The following is a 22,285-nucleotide window of genomic DNA, read 5'->3' on the forward strand; positions in this document are numbered from 1 at the left end:
AGTCTCTGTCCATTCTCGTTCATCTTCCCAACGCCAAAGTGACCAAGTGGTACGGACCAAGTGTCGTAGTCTCTGCCCACCCGTGCATTGAAATCCCCTAGGATATACAGCTGTTCTCCTTGTGGGATCGAAGTATAGACCTGACTAAGCACTCCGTAGAAGTTGTCCTTCAACTCTCCCGACGAAGTGAGTGTTGGTGCATATGCGTTAATGAAGTTAACGTAGCCTCCAGCTGAGTTTAGCCGCAATGACATCAGGCGTTCCGATGTCCCGACAGGCGTAGTTATGGATTGAACCAGGGTGTTCCTAACAGCAAACCCAACACCATGCCACCGAGGCTGGTTTGCTTCCAGTCCCTTCCAGTAGAATGTGAAGTTTGCTTCCCTCAAACATCCATTTTCAGCAATCCTTGTTTCTTGAAGAGCAACAATGTCCATCTGCAGTTTTTCAAGTTCTTCATCAATTAGAGCAGTCTTTCTAATTTCCCCATGCCTAATGTCCATGTTATCTAATCCGGGTAACATGGTTCTTACATTCCATGTCCCGATGCGCAAGTACTTCTTTCTGTTCTTGGTAACGGGTACAGTCTTACATCTGTCGTTCGACTTTTGGTCTATCCCCATGCACCCTGTGAGGCAGACAGACGTGACGGGTCGACACCTAATTGGCCTGGGGCTGCCAGGCTTTGGCGGGCGGTAGTCGCATCCTATGTAGCTAAACAGCCACTCCCACCGTCAAAAACGGCCCGTGGCGTCCTCCCTTTCGCCAATTTGGGAGAACTTATAACCCGTAACTGCCGTCTTCCGCTGAGGTTAACGGACCTCTGCTGTGCCGGGGCATGTTAGGGAGCGGTGCCTTGCCCATAGCGCACCACACCCCACTCGACTCTAGGAATTCACTCCGAAGGAGAGACAAAGTCTATACGTCCGAAGCATCCCTATAGCTGCAGGGGATGCCAGACGATGGCTGTGGATAAGTCCGCACCAACGACTGCCTGCGGGTCCCTCCCTCCGGAATTTTGGTCAGGGTTAACTCCCTTAGCCTTGGCCTCAAAAGGCAAAACCTGCAAGACAGCAGGTGGTTTGGAATCAGGGTTTTCCTTCCCCTAGACGGACTGCCTTCCAAGGCTATTGAGCTCCGTCTGCCCGGCTTGCACTGCCCTTCGTCTGACCTCTCACCCGTAACCTGCCCGGCATGGTTAGACCTGCCAGGGGCATGGGAGCCCCCGCCGGTATAGCCCACAGGATCCTTGAGGCACTCAAGCTTCCCCACCACGACAAGGTAGCAGTACGAGGGGAAGACCATCTATGTGCACATGTAGTAAATCATTGCAAAGTTTGTGATCGGGAGTTTGATCGTGCGTTCAACCTCGATCGCCATCTGGAAAGAAAACACCGATACAAGTCAGGTGTTGCCTCGGGAGAAGTCGTCGTTGATGCCGAGACGGGCTCTTACCGGGAGTGCGATGTTTTCGACGACTCCGACGTGTCGTCTGAACAGGATACGGACACGGTTGGTTCCGAAGATGGGGATTCGATGGCGTCACAAGATGAAGAAAGCGTCTCAGACGCCGAATCTGTGATGGGCTCCGAGCAGGGAGACTCCACAGAAGAAACCGATAGCGACCAAAGTGGTTCCGAGAGTGATACAGGGACAGATGTGTCCTCCGGGACGGTATCATCTGATGAAAGTGAACGTACCGGCTACGACAGCGGCTACCACAGCGGTGACAAGGAGGAGTGGACACTCTATCGAGACTGGTCCATCGCACTACCTCACCAGCCAGGCGATTTTCCTCAACGTGTCATCAAACAGACGAAGCGCGCTGGCAAAAATTATCTAATAGAGTTCGCTGCGTTGCCTCGTTACAGTAATGAAGTTGTACACAGCAAGAACTGGGTCCTACAACAAACATTGATGAAAAAATATGTTTACCTCGTCCTGAAGTAATTTGAGGTCGCTATATCGCTTGCAGTACAATTTTTTCTTTCCTAATGTGATACCACGTTACACATATAGGCCGATATGTGCGTTGTTTATGAATTCCTTGATACATTTTTTCGCCGTCAAGTGATCTAGTAAAGTTAAGAAACAGGATCACCGTACACTAGTGTCTTTTGTGTTGTTGTGTTGATATATGCCTACATAACAGGCACGTACATGGCAAATATGTATGCAGTATTTAACTCGAACATACATACTTACTCCCTTACTCCGTAGCTTACTCCGGAGCAGTTTTTGTTTTACTCCGGAGCAACACGTATAGCCGCTCTAAAGCAATGATTCACTGCATGTACATATATATGGTACATGTTCATACGTACATGACAAATATACTTACTTACAACAAATATACTTACTCCCTTACTCCGGAGCATACTCCGGAGCATACTCCGGAGCAGTGTTTTTACTCCGGAGCAGATTATTTACTCCGAAGCGACACGCATATCTACTCTAAAGCAATGATTTACTGCATGTACATATGGGTGGTATATGTTCGTAGTTCACGACAAATATACTTACTTATAAAAAACATACTTACTCACCCTCCTACTCCGGAGTAGTGTTTTTACTCCGGAGCAGTTTTTTTTACACCGGAGCAACACGTATAGCTACTCCAAAGCAATGATTCACTGCATATAGATGGTATATGTTCGTACGTACATGACAAATATACTTACTCCGGAGGATACTCCGGATCAGTTTTTTTTTTTACTCCGGAGCAGTTTGTTTTACTCCGGATCAGTTTGTTTTACTCCGGAGCAACACGTATAGCTACTCCAAAGAAAATCTTTACTGCATGTACATATAGATGGTATATGTTCGTACGTACATGACAACAAATATACGCCAAAAATAGTTACTCAAGCAACTGGATATGGTTTTTGAAACGGTCAGACGTTTCGGATAGAATCCACTATCCTTCGTCAGTGACACTGAAGAGATCTGGAAGAAACAGGTCTTTTATACTCTAACTATGAATGAAGACAATTTCAGATGTCCAATAGGAAAGGTTGTAAGACAATTCAGACTGAAGACAATTTGGATTCCAAAGAAAACAAAGCTAAGCCAAAGTCAAGCTGAAGACAATTTGGATTTCAAAGGATAGCAAGGCTACTCGTAAGACACAGTTAATGCAAATGAGTCAATTAGCTCCTGTTGTTTTAGTTACAGGAGCTAAAAGTTTTGTTGGCGGGGGGTGGGGGGGGGCAACAAATATACTTACTCAACTACTCAGGAGCATACTCCGGAGCAGTTTGTTTTACTCCGGAGCAACACGTATAGCTACTCAAAAGCAATGTTTCACTGTATGTACGTATAGATTGTATATGTTCGTACGTGCAACTAACCTGTACGATAAAACTAGATAAAATTAAGAAATAAAGTAAGGTATCCCGGCAATGATTGCCTTACGACCAGGGCAAGTAAGGGCATGTCACACGAGCCGGGGGTGGGGGTGGTGTTGGAATTTGAGGGTGTAAGAATTCCCTTGTTGGGGCAGAATGTCGGCCTGACCCTTGGTTAAAAAAAAATAGATAAGATAAAGAAAAAGGTTAGGTATACCGGCGTAAAGACTTACAACCAGGCCAAATATGAGCATGTCTCGAAATAGGGGCTGGTGTTGGGGGGGGGGGGGGTTGTCATAGTTACCTTGGTAGGTCAAACTGCCGACTTGACCCCTATGTCACCCCGACCAAAGCTAAGGAAATACCTAATTCCCTAGATTTTGCCGTCACACGATGACCTCTGACCTCATCATTTCCTTTATTGATTCGCAACATAACAGACATACACAAAGTGGTAGCCTGAATGGCGTTGGAATGTACAACAAACATGGCCTGCTGCGTCCGCATATATACATAAGGACAATATAGAATTACACAAAATTGTATACAACCCTAACAATTGAGTACCATCATTACCACCACCATTACAAGCTAAGTGTCTATAGTCTTATTGTACAGCTTGATGGCTGTGTGCAGGAAAGAGTTCTGAAGTCTTTTGGTTCTAGCTGGGGGGATGGAGATAGTGTTTTTGTTTCTCAGTGATCGTCCCGTGGCAGTTGATCTGGAAGCTGGGACCAGGTCATGTAGGGGATGCTCAATATCCAACATTTGTCTGAATAGTTTGACAGCTGCATCCTCGCGTCGCGACTGGAGGGTGGGCAGGTCGGGCAAATCGCGCCTGCCCGCTCGGCTGATAATCCGTAGAGCTCGCTGTTGGACTCTCTGCATTGCACGTTCCTGTTCCTTGCTACAGCCTACAAGGAGGACATGACCATATTCAAGGACTGGGCGCACGAGGGACACGTAGACAGTCACTAGGTCGGCGACACTGGTCCCTTGCTTTGCAAGTAGTCTCAAGAAGTGCAGTCTACGAGAGGCTTTAGTAACCATTGAGGTTACTTGCTCTTGCAGGGTGAGGTATTTGTCTAAGATGAAGCCCAGACCTTTTGCGGACCCGACCCACGGAACGCACACACCCCCAAGGGTTAACCTTGGTGGGCTGGGAACGGACCTGCAGACACAGATTTGTAGCAGTTGGCTTTTCTTCCCTGTTCCTTGTTGCTCCGCCTGAATATATTATATCTGACCCCTGACCTGCACCACCTGAATAAATAATATGTGACCTCTGACTGCTCCTCCTGAATGAATTATATCTGACCTCTGACTTGCTCCACCTTGCACCACCTGAATGGATAATATAGACGATGACCTCTGACCTGCGCCTGAATGAATAATATCTGACCTCTGACCTGAGCCTGGATACAAAATATCAGCAGACGATGACTTCTGACCTGCGCCTGAATAATAATAGTTTGCGTGCGACCTCTGACCTCTGATCCGCTCCATGTTGCTCCTGAATAATATTAGTCAGCGTGCTCCTACTATACTACTGACCACAGATGACCTGGTAGCATCCCTGGTCAATCAGAATTTCAGGCTTGTCAGAGGATTTTGTCCCCAGTGTAAGAGCGTCCAGCTCACAAGGCTCCTAAGGCTCCTCCAGCTGTGTCCATAGATATAGGTCAAAATGAGATATATAGAAAACAGTTTATTTCTGTTAATTGGCCACTGATTAAAATAAAATGCATCTTTCCATGTAGATTATTATCTAAAGTACCTTTCAAGCAAAAACGATGCAAACAAGTTTGAAAGTCCTATCATGGAATTCAGTGGATTTCTGAACTTTCCTCATTGATTATGGAAATTAGCTGTTGATTTGCATAATTAGTATTACATTATGTTAGTTATCACTTAGACTATCTACCACGGTAGCGGGCCGTGTGTGTGCGTCCGTTTGTTTGTGGAATGCATAACTCACCCGAGGTATTTTTAAATTTAAATTAAATTTTAGCCCAAAACATCTGATATTGTCTGGTGGTAGCAGGCCACGCACACTACCCTGCGTTTCGACCGTATTTTCATACATTTCGCATGGTGTCGCAGGTCTCATTTCTTGGTACGAGAAGCTGAATGGGTCCGACTGTCAGATGCAATATAATAAGTGACATGATGATAGACAAGTACACATAGACACAGGGTTTTATTTAGTGCAAAGTCAGACTTTTTTTAAAACATCAGATTTTGAGTCAATCTGTTTCGAACTCCTGGTCCGAACCTGGGTTCCAGCCGGTACGTTCCATTTTCCGTGTCGTGGGGGTCAGGTGAGTTCAAACCTAATGTTGCAGCGTTTGGAAAAGTTGATAAAAGTTGCGACTCAGGACTTGCCGTCGCAAATAGACTTCTTAAAACCCATCAAAATGAAACTGACATTAACCAGAAGCCAGAATAAGTGGGATTCATTTGCAAGCATACTGATATCAATACTTCATGTCTAAGATTTGTAAAGCATAGTGAAAGATCAATGTGTGCGGTTTCACGTTCGAAATAAGATGCCGGGAAATTCAACATGTTGTCACATAATTTTGGGGCAAGCCCGTTGCTCCTGAAATTAACCGAGAAACTTTGGTATCAATTTAAAAGTGAGGAAATTGGCTATCACACAGTGGGGTTAGCTAATGGGATCAAGGTGAATGGTAAAAAAGACAACCACAAATAAACGGACCAAAAAATGCCAATGTTTCGTAAGCCACAGCGTTCACTGTCATTTTGCAATGCACGAAATGTCTACATGGTTATACTGGGCGAAACCTGTAGATGTGAAAAAGTGTGTACATTACTGCCCTATGTAGGCAGATGTTTCATGTAAGACATCACGAAATCGCCGGCAAGCGCAGCCAGGCTTGCGGGGGTCTATCGGGGTCCATGCCCGACTGCGCCGTCCATGTGTACGCTACATCATCACAGTGTACGCGTCGATAACGTCACGAAATTGTCGGCAAGCGCAGCCAGGGATACGGGGTCCTGTCGGGGCCCGTGCCCGATCGCGCCGTCCATGTGTACGCCACATCATCACGATGTACGCGTCGATAACGTCACGAAATTGTCGGCAAGCGCAGCCAGGGATGCGGGGACCATCAAGGTGCATGCCCGATCGCGCAGTACATGTGAAAGGCGCTGTTGCGCATGGCCGTTCCTACTGGTGTATTACACTATACATATGGTCTAAAATGCCATGTAGCATTGTAGCAGGTCTTGCCGCCATAAGGGTATCGGGGCATGTCACTGCTCGTGTGCGGGATGACCTGGGCTTTCCGCCGTTAAAGATATTGTGGTTGATCGTTTCGACTAGTGTGACATTATACGGATGGTCTAAAATTTTCTGTAGTATTGTAGTATTGTAGTAGATCTTGCCGCTGTGAGGCTAGCGGGGTACACCGCTGCTCACGTACGGGGCGACCTGGCCTTTCATGCCGCAAAAGATATTGAGGTTGACCGTTTCTACTGATGTATCACATTATACGTATGGTCTGAAATGCCCTGTAGTAGTGTAGTATTGTAGTAGGTCTTGACGATACGAGGGTAGCGGGGCCACTGCTGGTGTACGGGACGACCTGGCCTTTCAGCCGTAGAAGATATTGTGGTTGGCCGTTTCGACTGGTGTGACATTATACGGAAGGACTAAAATGCCCTGTAGTAGTGTTGTATTGTAGTAGGTCTTGCCACTACAAGGGTATCGGGGCATGCCACTTCTCGTGTACGGGACGACCTGGGCTTTCAGCCGTAGAAGATATTGTGGTTGACCGTTTCTACTGATGTATCACATTATACGTATGGCCTGAAATGCCCTGTAGTAGTGTAGTATTGTAGTAGGCCTTACAGCTACGAGGGTAGCGGGGCACGCCACTGCTGGTGTACGGGACGACCTGGGCTTTCAGCCGTAGAAGATATTGTGGTTGACCGTTTCTACTGATGTATCACATTATACGTATGGTCTGAAATGCCCTGTAGTAGTGTAGTATTGTAGTAGGTCTTGCCGCTACGAGGGTAGCGGGGCACGCCACTGCTGGTGTACGGGACGACCTGGCCTTTCAGCCGTAGAAGATATTGTGGTTGACCGTTTCTACTGATGTATCACATTATACGTATGGTCTGAAATGCCCTGTAGTAGTGTAGTATTGTAGTAGGTCTTGCAACTACAAGGGTATCGGGGCATGCCACTTCTCGTGTACTGGACGGCCTGGGCTTTCAGCCATAGAAGATATTGTGGTTGATCGTTTCGACTGGTGTGACATTATATGGATGGTCTAAAATGTCCTGTAGTATTGTAGTATTGTAGTAAGTCTTACCCCTACAAGGGTATTGGGGTACAGCGCTGCTCACGTACGGGGCGACCTGGCCTTTTATGCCGTAAAAGATATTTAGGTTGACCGTTTCTACTGATGTATTACATTTTACAGATGGTCTGAAATGCCCTGTAGTAGTGTAGTATTGTAGGTCTTGCCGCTACGAGAGTAGCGGGGCAAGCCACTGCTGGTGTACGGGCGACCTGGCCTTTTATGCCGTAAAAGATATTGAGGTTGACCGTTTCTACTGATGTATTACATTTTACAGATGGTCTGAAATGCCCTGTAGTAGTGTAGTATTGTAGGTCTTGCCGCTACGAGAGTAGCGGGGCAAGCCACTGCTGGTCTACGGGACGACCTGGCCTTTCATGCCGTAAAAGATATTGAGGTTGACCGTTCCTACTAATGTATTACATTATACAGATGGTCTGAAATGCCCTGTAGTAGTGTAGTATTGTAGTAGGTCTTGCCGCTACGAGGGTAGCGGGGCACGCCATTGCTGGTGTACGGGACGACCTGGCCTTTCATGCCGTAAAAGATCTTGAGGTTAACCGTTCCTACTGATGTATTACATTATACAGATGGTCTGAAATGCCCTGTAGTAGTGTAGTATTCTAGTAGGTCTTGCCGCTACGAGGGTAGCGGGGCACGCCACTGCTGGTGTACGGGACGACCTGGCCTTTCATGCCGTAAAAGATATTGAGGGTGACCGTTCCTACTGATGTATTACATTATACAGATGGTCTGAAATGCCCTGTAGTAGTGTAGTATTGTAGTAGGTCTTGCCGCTACGAGGGTAGCGGGGCACGCCACTGCTGGTGTACGGGACGACCTGGCCTTTCATGCCGTAAAAGATATTGAGGGTGACCATTCCTACTGATGTATTACATTATACAGATGGTCTGAAATGCCCTGTATTAGTGTAGTATTGTAGTAGGTCTTGCCGCTACGAGGGTAGCGGGGCACGCCACTGCTGGTGTACGGGACGACCTGGCCTTTCATGCCGTAAAAGATATTGAGGTTGACCGTTCCTACTGATGTATTACATTATACAGATGGTCTGAAATGCCCTGTAGTAGTGTAGTATTGTAGTAGGTCTTGCCGCTACAAAGGTATCGGGGCATGCCACTTCTCGTGTACGGGACGACCTGGGCTTTCCGCCGTAGAAGATATTGTGGTTGATCGTTTCGACTGGTGTGACATTATACGGATGGTCTAAAATGCCCTGTAGTATTTTAGTATTGTAGTAGGTCTTGCCGCTACAAGGGTATCGGGGTATGCCACTTCTTATGTACGGGACGACCTGGCCTTTCAGCCGTAGAAGATGTTGTGGTTGATCGTTTTGACTGGTTTGATATTATACGGATGGTCTAAAATGTTCTGTAGTATTGTAGTAGGTCTTGCCGCTGTAAGGCTAGCGGGGCATGCCACTTCTCGTGTACGGGACGACCTGGCGTTTCAGCCGTAGAAGATATTGTGGTTGGTCGTTTCGACTGGTGTGACATTATACGGATGGTCTAAAATGTCTTGTAGTATTGTTGTAGGCCTTGGGTAGCGGGCACACTGTTCACGTACGTATTCTATTAGGTCAGTGACATTAACTTTGTTACGTTAGGGCCCGTAAAAAGAAATGACTCTTTGACTAGTCATTTCTGCCTTTTATATCAATTATATAATCCAAAATCAGTGTTTTGTTTAATCCTGTAATGACTACCGTAGGGGTTGAACATTCGCACCATAATTAATTATATTTCTTTGCATGGCGTATTAAGGAGGAACAAGAAAAATGTAGCGTTGTGTTAATGGAAAATGTCATATTTTTCTGTTGTACTTTAAATGTTTAAATGTTATTGTCCCATGTCTTCGCACGTAGACTGAAATTAGTATCCAATTGGCAAGAACGCACGATTGCCCATATCATTAGAAAAAAACTTCCAATTTGTATCACAAGGCAGAAAGCAGTCTTCGAATGTCATGTTGCGTTCGAGTCTTAAAAAGTTCTTTCATCCTACGAGTGTTTCAATATACGGTACCTTGTTATTTGCAACCTAAGTTCCCATAATGATATCTAAGACCAAGGATCCTGCGTGTAATAAAACATTGGATTTACACAATTCACAATTGACTTGGATCACTGACGTTCTGTTTAAAATACGTCTGACGTTTTACCATGTCGGAATAATCCTTCATATGTTCTCAACATTTGCTCGATACTTTGGTATCACTGTAGAGTACCATACATAGATAGAAATCCTCTGTTTCATTTATTGAAAAGTAACACTTTTCAGTATTGTCGATGGGATACGAATGCATGTAATATGCAAAGTTTAACATGTCTGACGGATAAACCGTTACCTGAAAGCACATGTACATGCGCAGCTCCAAGTTTATATGTGGGTTATGGAAACCAGTCTTATTTCTATCGACGGGCTTTCACAAGAAAAAAAATACAAAGTTTAACACATTATATGTTTTCGCACTGTTATTGATATCTAGACACGCCGTTGCAATAGGTTCTATATTCTTTCACAACATTTGAATTTGAAGTTGTTTGGTTTAGATTCTCGATGTTCTTCATAATGGATCATCTATTGAAACAGAGGACGAATAGCTAGAGACAACACCCTGACAAAGCATATCGCAACGAATTTGGCGGACTTGTAATAAACTGACGTGTCGACCTTAGAACACAAAATTGCAGAGCAGTCGGTTAGTTACGAGTTAACTTTACTGGTCACCAGCCAAACAGCAGTAGCACGGGCCCCAGTTTATTCTACTTCAAAATGTTTATTTTTAGAGATCATCCTCTTACCGTTTTCTCGGCCCATTGTATGTTTTCATTTTTATCTACCCGATCACATTAAACGGGGGTTGAAGACATACGAACATCGATCGATGGGCGTATTACTGTCCAAAACTGTCATTTAGAGATCCAAGACCCGTCCGCCGTTCGATTTCGTGCTCTGTGACAAGGAATTTCGTGGGAATTATGAATGCATACCTACAGAAATCATTTTTGAATTATTGATAATGAAGATGAAATTAACTTTCGTTCATCCATAGAAGATACAATTTTGAAGTGTTCATGCAGTAACATTACCCCTGAAGATGACATCTGAAATATATGTCATATATCGCTCAGAAAATATTAGCTCAATATCGAAAGGCTGTATATAATCAAAAGTCACTGCATGAAAAAAAAGAGGTCGATCGGAAGATGGGGTCGACCAAAACGGCTCATACTTGGAGTGTGAGATAGGTATGTAAAACTATAAACAGCCATGTAATTAAAACCCTCAAGCTATGTCTACCTACGCTATAAGGTTATGTGTGTTTGTGAGTGTGTACACGTATGTGTAGAAGACCAGCATTACTCAAGAATGCCCGGATGGACTGTATTGATATTTGGTACGTGGGTCGGTCTTTATTAGATCTTGAAACGATTCGATTTTGGGCCCCTAGCGGTTTGTTTTGGTTCTACAGCGGAACTTCCTGGTTTGATATCTCGAGTTCTGGACGTGCAATGGTCGTGATTTTTGTGAGCTCTTAAAGACCGGGAGTAAGTGGTTTAGGTTTTGCATTCTAGCGGCTGCTGGAACCGTGTGTCAGACATTGAAAGGGAATATCTCAGGAAGGGTTTGACGAATCGTCATGATTTTTAGTATAATCCTATTTGCATAATCACTGAAGGAATTTTATAAACCCACTCCGTTCAATGATATTTCTGATAAAGATACGAGTTTTAGCATGGGTTTGTTTGTTTTTGATAACTAAGAAAATGGAGACTAAGCACCGATAATTAAAGGGTGTGTGCTCATCATCATGTGCCAAAGGCAGTTGACAGAAGCAATTAACACAGAATTTTCATCTCTCTAAATCCCGGTCATTTTAAAAGGTCCTTACCTCCAACCAGTGAGCTTGATGGCTGGTTTTACCTTTGCTATAAAGAAAGACACATGATGATTTGACAACAACCATTGTTTAATTAGAACACATTTAACATGAGCCGTCACAGTTAGGAAGACTTTATGGATATTTTTCGGGTTTGAATCATGATACAAGGTAAAATCTTACATTCGGTGGCAGGTTCATGGTCATTTTTGTGTGTGTAGCATCATGAAAACCATGCATAATTGTCAAAAATTGCTATAGTGGAATAGGAATATTGAGTTGAGCTCAACATGAGGCATATCTTGGCTGGACTTCGTGAACGAGGCAGATAAGGATACATGAAAATGAATTTCACACATTTTGTTGTTGTTCAGCACAATGTACATCTCATAATTTAGCAAGTTCCGAGAAGGGGCATACCCCGATACCCTTGTAGCGGCAAGACCTAATACAATACTACAGGACGTTTCAACCCATCCGTATAATGTAATACATCATGATCAGTAGGAACGGTCAACCTCAATATCTTTTACGGCATGAAAGGCCAGGTCGTCCCGTACACCAGCAGTGGCGTGCCCCGCTACCCTCGTAGCGGCAAGACCTACTACAATACTACACTACTAAAGGGCATTTCAGACCATCTGTAAAATGTAATACATCAGTAGAAACGGTCAACCTCAATATCTTTTACGGCATGAAAGGCCATGTCGCCCCGTACGTGAGCAGCGGTGTACCCCGATACCCTTGTAGCGGTTAGACTTACTACAATACTACAGGACATTTTAGACCATCCGTATAATGTCACACCAGTCGAAAAGATCAACCACAATATCTTCTACGGCTGAAAGCCTAGGTCGTCCCGTACACGAGAAGTGGCGTGTCCCGATACCCTTATGGCGGCAAGACCTACTACAATACTACTATACTACAGGGCATTTTATTCCTTCCGTATAATGCCACACCAGTCGAAACGGCCAACCACAATATCTTCTTCGGCTCAAAGCCCAGGTAGTCCCGTACACAAGCAGTGGCATGCCCTGATACCCTTGAAACGGCAAGACCTACTACAATACTACAGGACGTTTCAGACCATCTGTAAAATGTAATACACCAGTAGGAACGGTCAAGCACAATATCTTTTACGGCATGAAAGGTCAGGTCGCCCCGTACGTGAGCAGCAGTGTACCCGCCAGCCTTACAGCGGCAAGACCTACTACAATACTACAATACTAGAGGACATTTAGGACCATCTGTATAATGTCACACCAGTGGGAACGACCAACCACAATATCTTCTACGGCTGAAAGGCCAGGTCGTCCCGTACACAAGCAGTGGCATGCCCCGATACCCTTGTAGCGGCAAGACCTACTACAATACTACATTACTACAGGACGTTTCAGACCATCCGTAAAATGTAATACACCAGTAGGAACGGTCAACCTCAATATCTTTTACGGCATGAAAGGCCAGGTCGTCCCGTACACCAGCAGTGGCGTGCCCCGCTACCCTCGTAGCGGCAAGACCTACTACAATACTACACTACTACAGGGCATTTCAGACCATCTGTATAATGTAATACATCAGTAGGAACGGTCACCCTCAATATCTTTTACGGCATGAAAGGCCAGGTCGTCCCGTACACCAGCAGTGGCGTGCCCCGCTATCCTCGTAGCGGCAAGACCTACTACAATACTACATTACTACAGGACGTTTCAGACCATCCGTAAAATGTAATACACCAGTAGGAACGGTCAACCTCAATATCTTTTACGGCATGAAAGGCCAGGTCGTCCCGTACACCAGCAGTGGCGTGCCCCGCTACCCTCGTAGCGGCAAGACCTACTACAATACTACACTACTACAGGGCATTTCAGACCATCTGTATAATGTAATACATCAGTAGGAACGGTCACCCTCAATATCTTTTACGGCATGAAAGGCCAGGTCGTCCCGTACACCAACAGTGGCGTGCCCCGCTACCCTCGTAGCGGCAAGACCTACTACAATACTACACTACTACAGGGCATTTCAGACCATCTGTATAATGTAATACATCAGTAGGAACGGTCAACCTCAATATCTTTTACGGCATGAAAGGCCAGGTCGTCCCGTACACCAGCAGTGGCGTGCCCCGCTACCCTCGTAGCGGCAAGACCTACTACAATACTACACTACTACAGGGCATTTCAGACCATCTGTATAATGTAATACATCAGTAGGAACGGTCAACCTCAATATATTTTACGGCATGAAAGGCCAGGTCGTCCCGTACACCAGCAGTGGCGTGCCCCGCTACCCTCGTAGCGGCAAGACCTACTACAATACTACACTACTACAGGACGTTTCAGACCATCTGTATAATGTAATACATCAGTAGGAACGGTTAACCTCAAGATCTTTTACGGCATGAAAGGCTAGGTCACCCCGTGCGTGAGCAGCGGTGTACCCCGCTATACTCACAGCGGCAAGATCTACTACAATACTACAGGGCATTTTAGACCAGCCGTATAATGTCACACCAATCGAAACGATCGACCACAATATCATCTACGGCGGAAAGCCCAGGTCATCCCGCACACAAGCAGTGGCATGCCCCGATACCCTTGTAGCAGCAAGACCTGCTACAATACTACAGGGAATTTCAGATCATATGTATAGTGTAATACACCAGTAGGAACGGTCATGCACAACATCTTATACGCGATGATGCGCCTTTCACATGTACTGCGCGATCGGGCATGTACCTTGATAGGCCCCGCATCCCTGGCCGCGCTTGCCGACAATGTCGTGACGTTATCGACGCGTACATAGTGATGATGCGGCGTACACATGGACAGCGCGATCGGGCATGGCCCCGACAGGCCCCCGCATCCCTGGCTGCGCTTGCCGACAATTTCGTGACGTTATCGACGCGCATATCGTGATGATGCAGCGTACACATGGACGGCGCGATCGGGCACGGGCCCGACAGGCCCCCGTATCCCTGGCTGCGCTTGCGAACAATTTCGTGACGTTATCGACGCGTACATCGTGATGATGCGGCGTACACATGGACAGCGCGATCGGGCATGGTCCCGACAGGCCCCCGCATCCCTGGCTGCGCTTGCCGACAATTTCGTGACGTTATCGACGCGCATATCGTGATGATGCAGCGTACACATGGACGGCGCGATCGGGCACGGGCCCGACAGGCCCCCGTATCCCTGGCTGCGCTTGCCGACAATTTCGTGACGTTATCGACGCGCATATCGTGATGATGCAGCGTACACATGGACGGCGCGATCGGGCACGGACCCCGACAGACCCCCGCAAGCCTGGCTGCATTTGCCGGCGATTTCGTGATGTCTTACACGAAACATCTGCCCTTATGGAGGTACGAGGTCGTTTTGCTGTACAACAGGCAGTTGTTTATAGCCATGCAGCAGGGTCAAATCGGTTCGCGTCAAAAGCCGTATCTTAGAGAATAACGCGTTCTAGGGTGACCTGCGGTTCGACTGTCAGGCGCGTATGAAACCGACATATGAAACCTCGATTTTTTACCATGGTTCTACCTGCCCGAAGGAGACCATAGCATGTCAACTACAAAAGATACAAAAACCGTTCTGCAGCATAACTTATCAACTTATTAGATATGATCAAAACTATAGGGTGGGTACCGGTACAGGAAATCCAGGTTCAGGTACGGTTCGGGGTCAGGTCCAGGTCCGGAACTGAACCTGGACTTGGACCTACGAGGATGAGTCAGAATTTAAAGCAATGCAAGTAGTTTCATTTTTTATCGAATGAGTTGAAATTTGGCACAAAGGTAGAGGTATATGTCCTATTAATTCGATGCGAAATGCGCCAAAAGTTGAAAAAAATTTGGTGCTCCCGAACACAAATTGTTACAACAGTAATGTTCCAACGTCAGAATCAGGTATTTGAATTTTCGACCGCGCCGTACTCGGCATGCGCAGAGTATGTTCGAATTATTCGATGGAAGCCGATGTGATAAGACTTCAAAGCGTCGCGGCCCAGGCATGATGTAAAATGATTATCAACACTCCTCTACTTCGTTCTTGTTCTTTTCTTAGATCTGTAAGCCCCAAAACACATGAACACCTGCCGGTATAATGGCCTATAATCTGTTTATTTTCGAATCGGTCCAACATCCTGTCCACTGACTTTTTTTCAGATCCGAGTTTTCTAGACAGGTCCAACAAGAGAAAGCGGTTTTGTACGGGTCCACTGTACCGGTACACACCCCTAATGAAGACCCATCCATAACTTCTTATTATGTCATTTTTCCGGAAGCGCGGACACAAAAATATATTCTTTTTTTTTTACAATGGAGGTAGAATGTTTTCTTACAATATCCAAATCTTACCAAGACACACAGGTTCTGTTCCCATCCATGTGCTGTTCCCGGCGTTGCAGTAGTAAGCTCCGTCGTCCAGGTCCCATCCGGAGTAGTCAGAGTATGGTGGACCGACCAACACGTCGGCTCCCACGGGACAGGTCACAGTACACCGTCCTCGCAAAACTAGTACCGGGTCGTCTGGAGGTGTGCCTGACCAGCTGTGCCACTGCTTGACTTCAACGTAGCTGTAGTCACAGTCTACCGTGACGTCACCATTATCCCACGGGAAGTCGCCACAAGGTCGCCAGTCTACACGGCACATGTTTGCGAGTAAACAAGAGCGACAGAGGACGTGTTTCTTTGGCTAGTTTCCATTATTACCCTCAAAGCCATATGAACTGAATATATATATGTATATATATATATATATAGAGAGAGAGAGAGAGAGAAAGAGACAGAGAGAGGAGAGACAGAGAGAGAGAGAGAGAGAGAGGAGAGAGAGAGAGCTATAGAGAGAGATCTGGAAACGTCCGTGAATGGACTTTCATTACGCTAAATGTAAATGCATATATATAATATATATATATATATATATATATATATATATATATATATATATATATATGTGTGTGTGTGTGTGTGTTTATATATATATATATATATGCATTTGTCTGTGTGTTCAGTATATTCATGTTTTTCTAATGGGTCTCTCCATATGTGCAAACGAGTGACTCACGATGTCGTTGTGTACCTAATGAGTGATTCACAATATAGAGTCCAACTAGATTTCGGCGACCTCATACCTCCATAATTTGCATATGTTACATTTAGTGAAGTCCAGTTATTGAAAACAATGGAATTATGCAATTTCTACATTAATCATGCAAATTAAGTCCTCATTTTCTAAGCTACCCGCAGGCCTATAATGATGTCAATCTTTTCTGCAGTTATCCTCTTTGGAATGTCTTAAAAATGTTAGGGGCTGAAAGTTACCCCACTTTGGCATGACGCTGATAGCTATCTACAACTAAAATGTCAAAACATATCATGTCCGGGACAAGAGATACACTGAAAAAAATTGCTCTGTTAGATTATTCTCGTTAATTATGTAAAATAATGTATTTCTATTCTTCAAAGGCTCAGCTACCGAAGAGAAAGACATGTGCGAGTCCCTGAGCGAACGTCCCTGAGCGAGTCCCTCAGTCTGGGCCAACGTAGATCGTACCATTCCTGATGTTGCGGATGTAGCTAGCCAGCTAGCCAGCTCTCGGACGGGTCATTACCTGAGCTAAGCATAGGCCAGGTTAAGCTTCAGTTGAAACGGGGCAATCCATGTAAGCTAAGGCAACAGGGGGGGGGGGGGGGGATCAATTACCACCCTGGCTTCTGACAACCTTCTGCGAGGAGCTCGCTCCGATCCTGACGGACAGTTACAAAAGCTGTTTTCAGAACCTTTCCAAGCAAGTGGAAAGAGGAACTCGTCGTGCCTGTACCAAAAACACCTAAACCGAAAGGTCCCGAAGAGTTTCGTCGGATCTCCTTGACTAGTTGCCTTTGCAAAGTGTTAGAGGTCTTTGTCCGTGAGCTACTATTGAGAGACACCGATGACAAAATTCTTAACTCACAGCACGGTTTCAGGCGTGGTAGGTCTACCTTCTCAGCCCTCATACAGATGACACAAGCATGGCATGACGCTCTAAATAGCAGTCCAAAAATGGACGTCCATGTGGCATTCATAGACTTCTCCAATGCGTTCGACAACATTGACCATGGGAAGCTCTTGTGTAGCCTTGCAAGGTTGGACATAAGACGAAACCTCTGGGCATGCATCTCTAGCTACCTGACTGATCGCAACCAGCGCGTCAAATGGGAAGGATGTGTCTGGGAGTCGCGGCCCGTTCTAGATGGCACACCCCAGGGAAGAATATTGTCGCCGACGTTATTCGTCATAGCTATGAACTGTCTGGACGAAAATATCCACCCCAGTGTCAACCCAGTGAAGTATGCGGATGACCTGACTAACTCTGAGTGTCTAATGGGATCTCTTCCTGGTATGCTACAAACTTCAATAACTGCTGTAGAGTCATGGGCTGCTTCATATGGCACGCCAAATGGGGTCAAAAGTCGCGCGCGAGAAGAAACCGCGCGAGAGAGATAAAATCGTGCGCGCGGGGGATAAAATCGTGCGCGCGGGGGATAAAATCGTGCGCGACAGAGAGGCAATATCGTGCGAGAGAGGAAATAAAAGCAGAGAGCTAGAGAGACGAAATATCGTGCGAGAAAGAAAATAAAGTGCGAGAGAGGAAATAAAATTGAGAGGGAGGAAATAAACTGCGAGATAGGAAATAAAGGTGGAGAGATAGGAAATATCGCGTGAGACAGGAAATAAAACTATAGAGATAGGAAATACCGTGCAAGAGAGGAAATAAAGGTGGAGGGATAGGAAATACCGTGCGAGAGAGAACATAAAGGTGACGAGAGAGGAAATAAAGTGCGAGAGAGGAAATAAAGGTGGAGAGATAGGAAATATCGGTGGAGGGATAGGAAATATCGTGCGAGAGAGGAAATAAACCCATAGAGATAGCAAATACCGTGCGGGAAAGGAAATAAAGCTGGAGAGATAGGAAATATCGTGCGAGAGAGGAAATAAAACCATAGAGATAGGAAATACCGTGCGAGAGAGAAAATAAAACTATAAAAATAGGAAATAAAGGTGGAGAGATAGGAAATATCGTGCGAGAGAGGAAATAAAACTATAGAGATAGGAAATAAAGGTGAAGAGATAGGAAATATCGGTGGAGGGATAGGAAATACCGTGCGAGAGAGAAAATAAAGGTGGAGAGATAGGAAATACCGTGAGGGAGACAAAATAAAACCACAGAGATAGAAAATATCGTGCGGGAGAGGAAATAAAGGTGGAGAGAAAGGAAATACCGTGCGAGAGAGAACATAAAGGTGCCGAGAGAGGAAATAAAGTGCGATAGAGGAAATAAAGGTGGAGAGATAGGAAATACCGTGCGGGAGAGGAAGTAAAGGTGAAAGGATAGGGAATACCGTGCGAGAGAGAACATAATGGTGACGAGAGAGGAAATAAAGTGCGAGAGAGGAAATAAAGGTGGAGAGATAGGAAATATCGGTGGAGGGATAGGGAATATCGTGCGAGAGAGAAAACAAAGTTGGAGGGATAGGAAATACCGTGCGGGAGAGAAAATAAAACCATAGAGATAGAAAATACCGTGCGAGAGAGAAAATAAAGTCGGATAGATAGGGAATACCGTGCGAGAGAGAGAAAAAAAGTGACGAGAGAGGAAATAAAGTGCGAGAGAGGAAATGAAATCTCTGCGAATATTCAAATGCCGATCGTTCGAATGGTAACGAAGACCAGTCGTATTGGCAGGAAGCGTACCTCATTGGAGCGACCAAAGCACAACAAGGATGGATTCCAGGCTAGCATAAATGTGTATCTCATACATAAACTTGCATGTAGGTAATGACTTTGCATTTCATTAACAAACTTGCATCTCATGAATACATTTGCATTAATTCATCTGGTTCACCTTAGTTCATTTTCAACTATGCATAGAATAATTCTTAGTAATGCATAAATTAATTCCTAATTATGAATAGATTAATTGATAAACATGAACACATTTGCATAAATGTACACCTCATTAATAAATTTGCATCGCATGACTAAATCAATATCCTTGATGAATTTGTATATCATGAATAGATTTTCACCCCATGCATATATTTGCATCTCATTTGCATGAATTCGTCTAGTTCACCCTTATTACTACTACGGGTAATTAGTTATGCATATATCAGACTGAATAGATAAAGACAAAAGCTCTCCTTTTGTTTTATTTTTCTCCATGAGGGCAGAATACAATGTAGTCTATTTTGTGATACATCAATAAGCATCAATAAAGATATGGTAGGAAAATTTACTTTTTGAATTAGAGTACATTTAAGACACAATAACTACCCATTTTGTACTTTACCCTTGCCAGTATATGCTGATAATAGGCCATGTAACGCTTACATTGTTGCAGCCCTTTTTAGCTGCCTTCAGGTCGAACAAGGCAACGATTAAACACCTGTACATTTCGTAAATATTAGGAACCGATAAATCGAAATTATCCTGATAACTGTGAGGCCCATGCAACGGAATGCAAGAAATATGATGTGGCATACACGGCCAATCGCAGCAGCTATTGCGAGTCAGGAGGTTATTAGCCCCGCCAACTAAATTATCCAAGATGGCGGCAGAGCCGGTCACGACGATTCCACGCTCCGGCTGAGATAACCCCAGTTATTTGGGGTTTCGATTGGAGACGCACACCCTAAAGTCTAGCGACCAGCTCTACCAGGAAATTATCCTGAAGCAAAATAACTGTAAATAGGGTGAGAGGATATTCCTTCAGCTACAAGACCAACTGACTTTTGATCCTTCAACGTCTCTAATTTTAAGAAATTAGAGGGGCAAAACATTATTTTCATGTCAAAAATAATGCACAAAATTGGGCATTTTGGCATTAAAAAACCACATGAAGAAGATTTTTCCGGGCAACTGATACTGATACTGTCAGAAAGAGGAAAACCTAGAGAATAATCCAGCCAATTATAAAGAAAATTCTAATACTACATTTTTTTTAATCATCCACGGCGCGCGGCATTGCAACTTAACACAGCGCTTCAGAGGTCAATCTAGGTCACGGGCCTATTTACCTTTAAGGCGCAAGAGTATACGGTAATGAGAGCTGGGCCAAAACACAATTCAAAGCACCCATCCTGAAAAAAAGGAATAGCCATGACAGCGAACAAATTGCATTTTTCCCATGAAAGTGTTTAGCCCCGAACTAACCCGAGCCAAAAAAAGGAGAATATCCCAAGTTTTGATATGATTCTATACTGGGTAGATTTTCTATAATGGGTGGATTTTAGTCAAACCTTTGGTTCTGTTTGGCGAGAAGGTCTTTTATCTAAAATGAACAAACTCGGTATAGGAGGCAAATTCTCATGACCATAAAAGAGATGTACTCTAAAACTACAAATTGTCTAAAAACAAACAGTGGTCCAATCGATACATTTGTAACCCACTGGGGTTCCACACGGCTGTAATCTGGGTCCAACATTGTTTAACTTATTCATTAGCGACAGTCAAAATTTGATCATTCTTGCTGTAACCTGTATGAATGTACCTTGTCTATTACATGCTGATGATTTAGAGATTTTCGCAGAGTCACAACGTGGCTTACAATCGTCTTTGTCTAGATTAGTACTGTAAATCCCCGAGGGTTGGTTAAAAATCTGCAGCTGCTCTTCCACAGACTTTGTTCAGTGTCACTCACGAAAAGTAGTGGTGGCTACCTGAAACATATGGCCGTTTCCAAAATCATAATTCAAACCATCCCCGTAAATATTTTGCGCGCTAAGGAAGTGGGTGGGCTGGCATCTGTGATTATATTTAGAAACTGTTAAAATGGTGCTTTCCTTACCTACATCCCCCTGGCCAGACGTAACCGGACCGACGGTCACTTGGGCTGACAACAACGGTAAGACTCCGACCACAATGATGAGCAGCACCACCATGACAGGAGCAAGTTTGCTACAGGACCAACATCTATCAGGCCTCTGAAGACTTGAGACAACTACGCCACTTGCTTATATTCTTTACCCAAAATCGACAAATAGTACAATTTATCTAATCATCACACTGTTAATATTTGCGGCCTTTAGTTGTATCTAATTACCGGTGGGTACGGATGACTTCAATTTGATCAACTGGCAACGACTGTTGATTTTTCCACATTAAAGCAAACAGCCGGCTGTAATATTTCATTGATATGTCATTCACTATCGTTTAATAAAACATTGAAAAAGTCAAGGCCGGATGGTCTGACACAAAAATGCGTGAAAACTTTATATAAATAACCGCTTGCATGCATGTATGCAGAAAATACGTGACCAGCTCTTATTGTAGATTTTTTTTAATTCTTTTTTCAAAGCTTTATTCCTAAAACAAACAGTCAAAAAAAGAGAATCTAAGCTACTGTACAGGGAGTAATTTAAAGTACTAGTGCCCACTATCGCATGAGTAAGAGTACATTTCTTAAGCACAATAGGTATTGCACATGGAAAAATAATCTTCGTCTATACAAGCATTTCTCTCATGTACATATACAGGCTATTATGTATAACCACTATACACCACATGATTGCCACAATTGTCATGGAATAATTATGATACATGTAGATGGTTACAAAAACAACAAGTTTTTATTTACAGTCAAGACTTTTTCTTTCATAGCAATGGATAGTTTACAGTATGTTACAACACACATGATTTGAACTGTAGTTTA

General features: G+C 44.5%; 1 protein-coding gene across 1 annotated transcript; it reads right to left on the reverse strand.

The window, feature by feature from the left end:
- Positions 1 to 3,938: 3,938 nt before the first annotated feature.
- Positions 3,939 to 21,533, reverse strand: LOC118427088. Its single transcript, XM_035836725.1, has 3 exons — positions 21,422 to 21,533; positions 15,948 to 16,229; positions 3,939 to 4,261 (listed from the first exon to the last, which is right to left on the reverse strand). Exons 1-3 carry the CDS (start codon positions 21,513 to 21,515, stop codon positions 3,939 to 3,941), a joined length of 699 nt encoding a protein of 232 aa, XP_035692618.1. The 5' UTR covers positions 21,516 to 21,533.
- Between the last annotated feature and the right edge of the window lie 752 nt (positions 21,534 to 22,285).

This window comes from Branchiostoma floridae, chromosome 12 (assembly GCF_000003815.2).
Source record: "Branchiostoma floridae strain S238N-H82 chromosome 12, Bfl_VNyyK, whole genome shotgun sequence".
In the NCBI taxonomy this organism is placed as follows: domain Eukaryota; kingdom Metazoa; phylum Chordata; class Leptocardii; order Amphioxiformes; family Branchiostomatidae; genus Branchiostoma; species Branchiostoma floridae.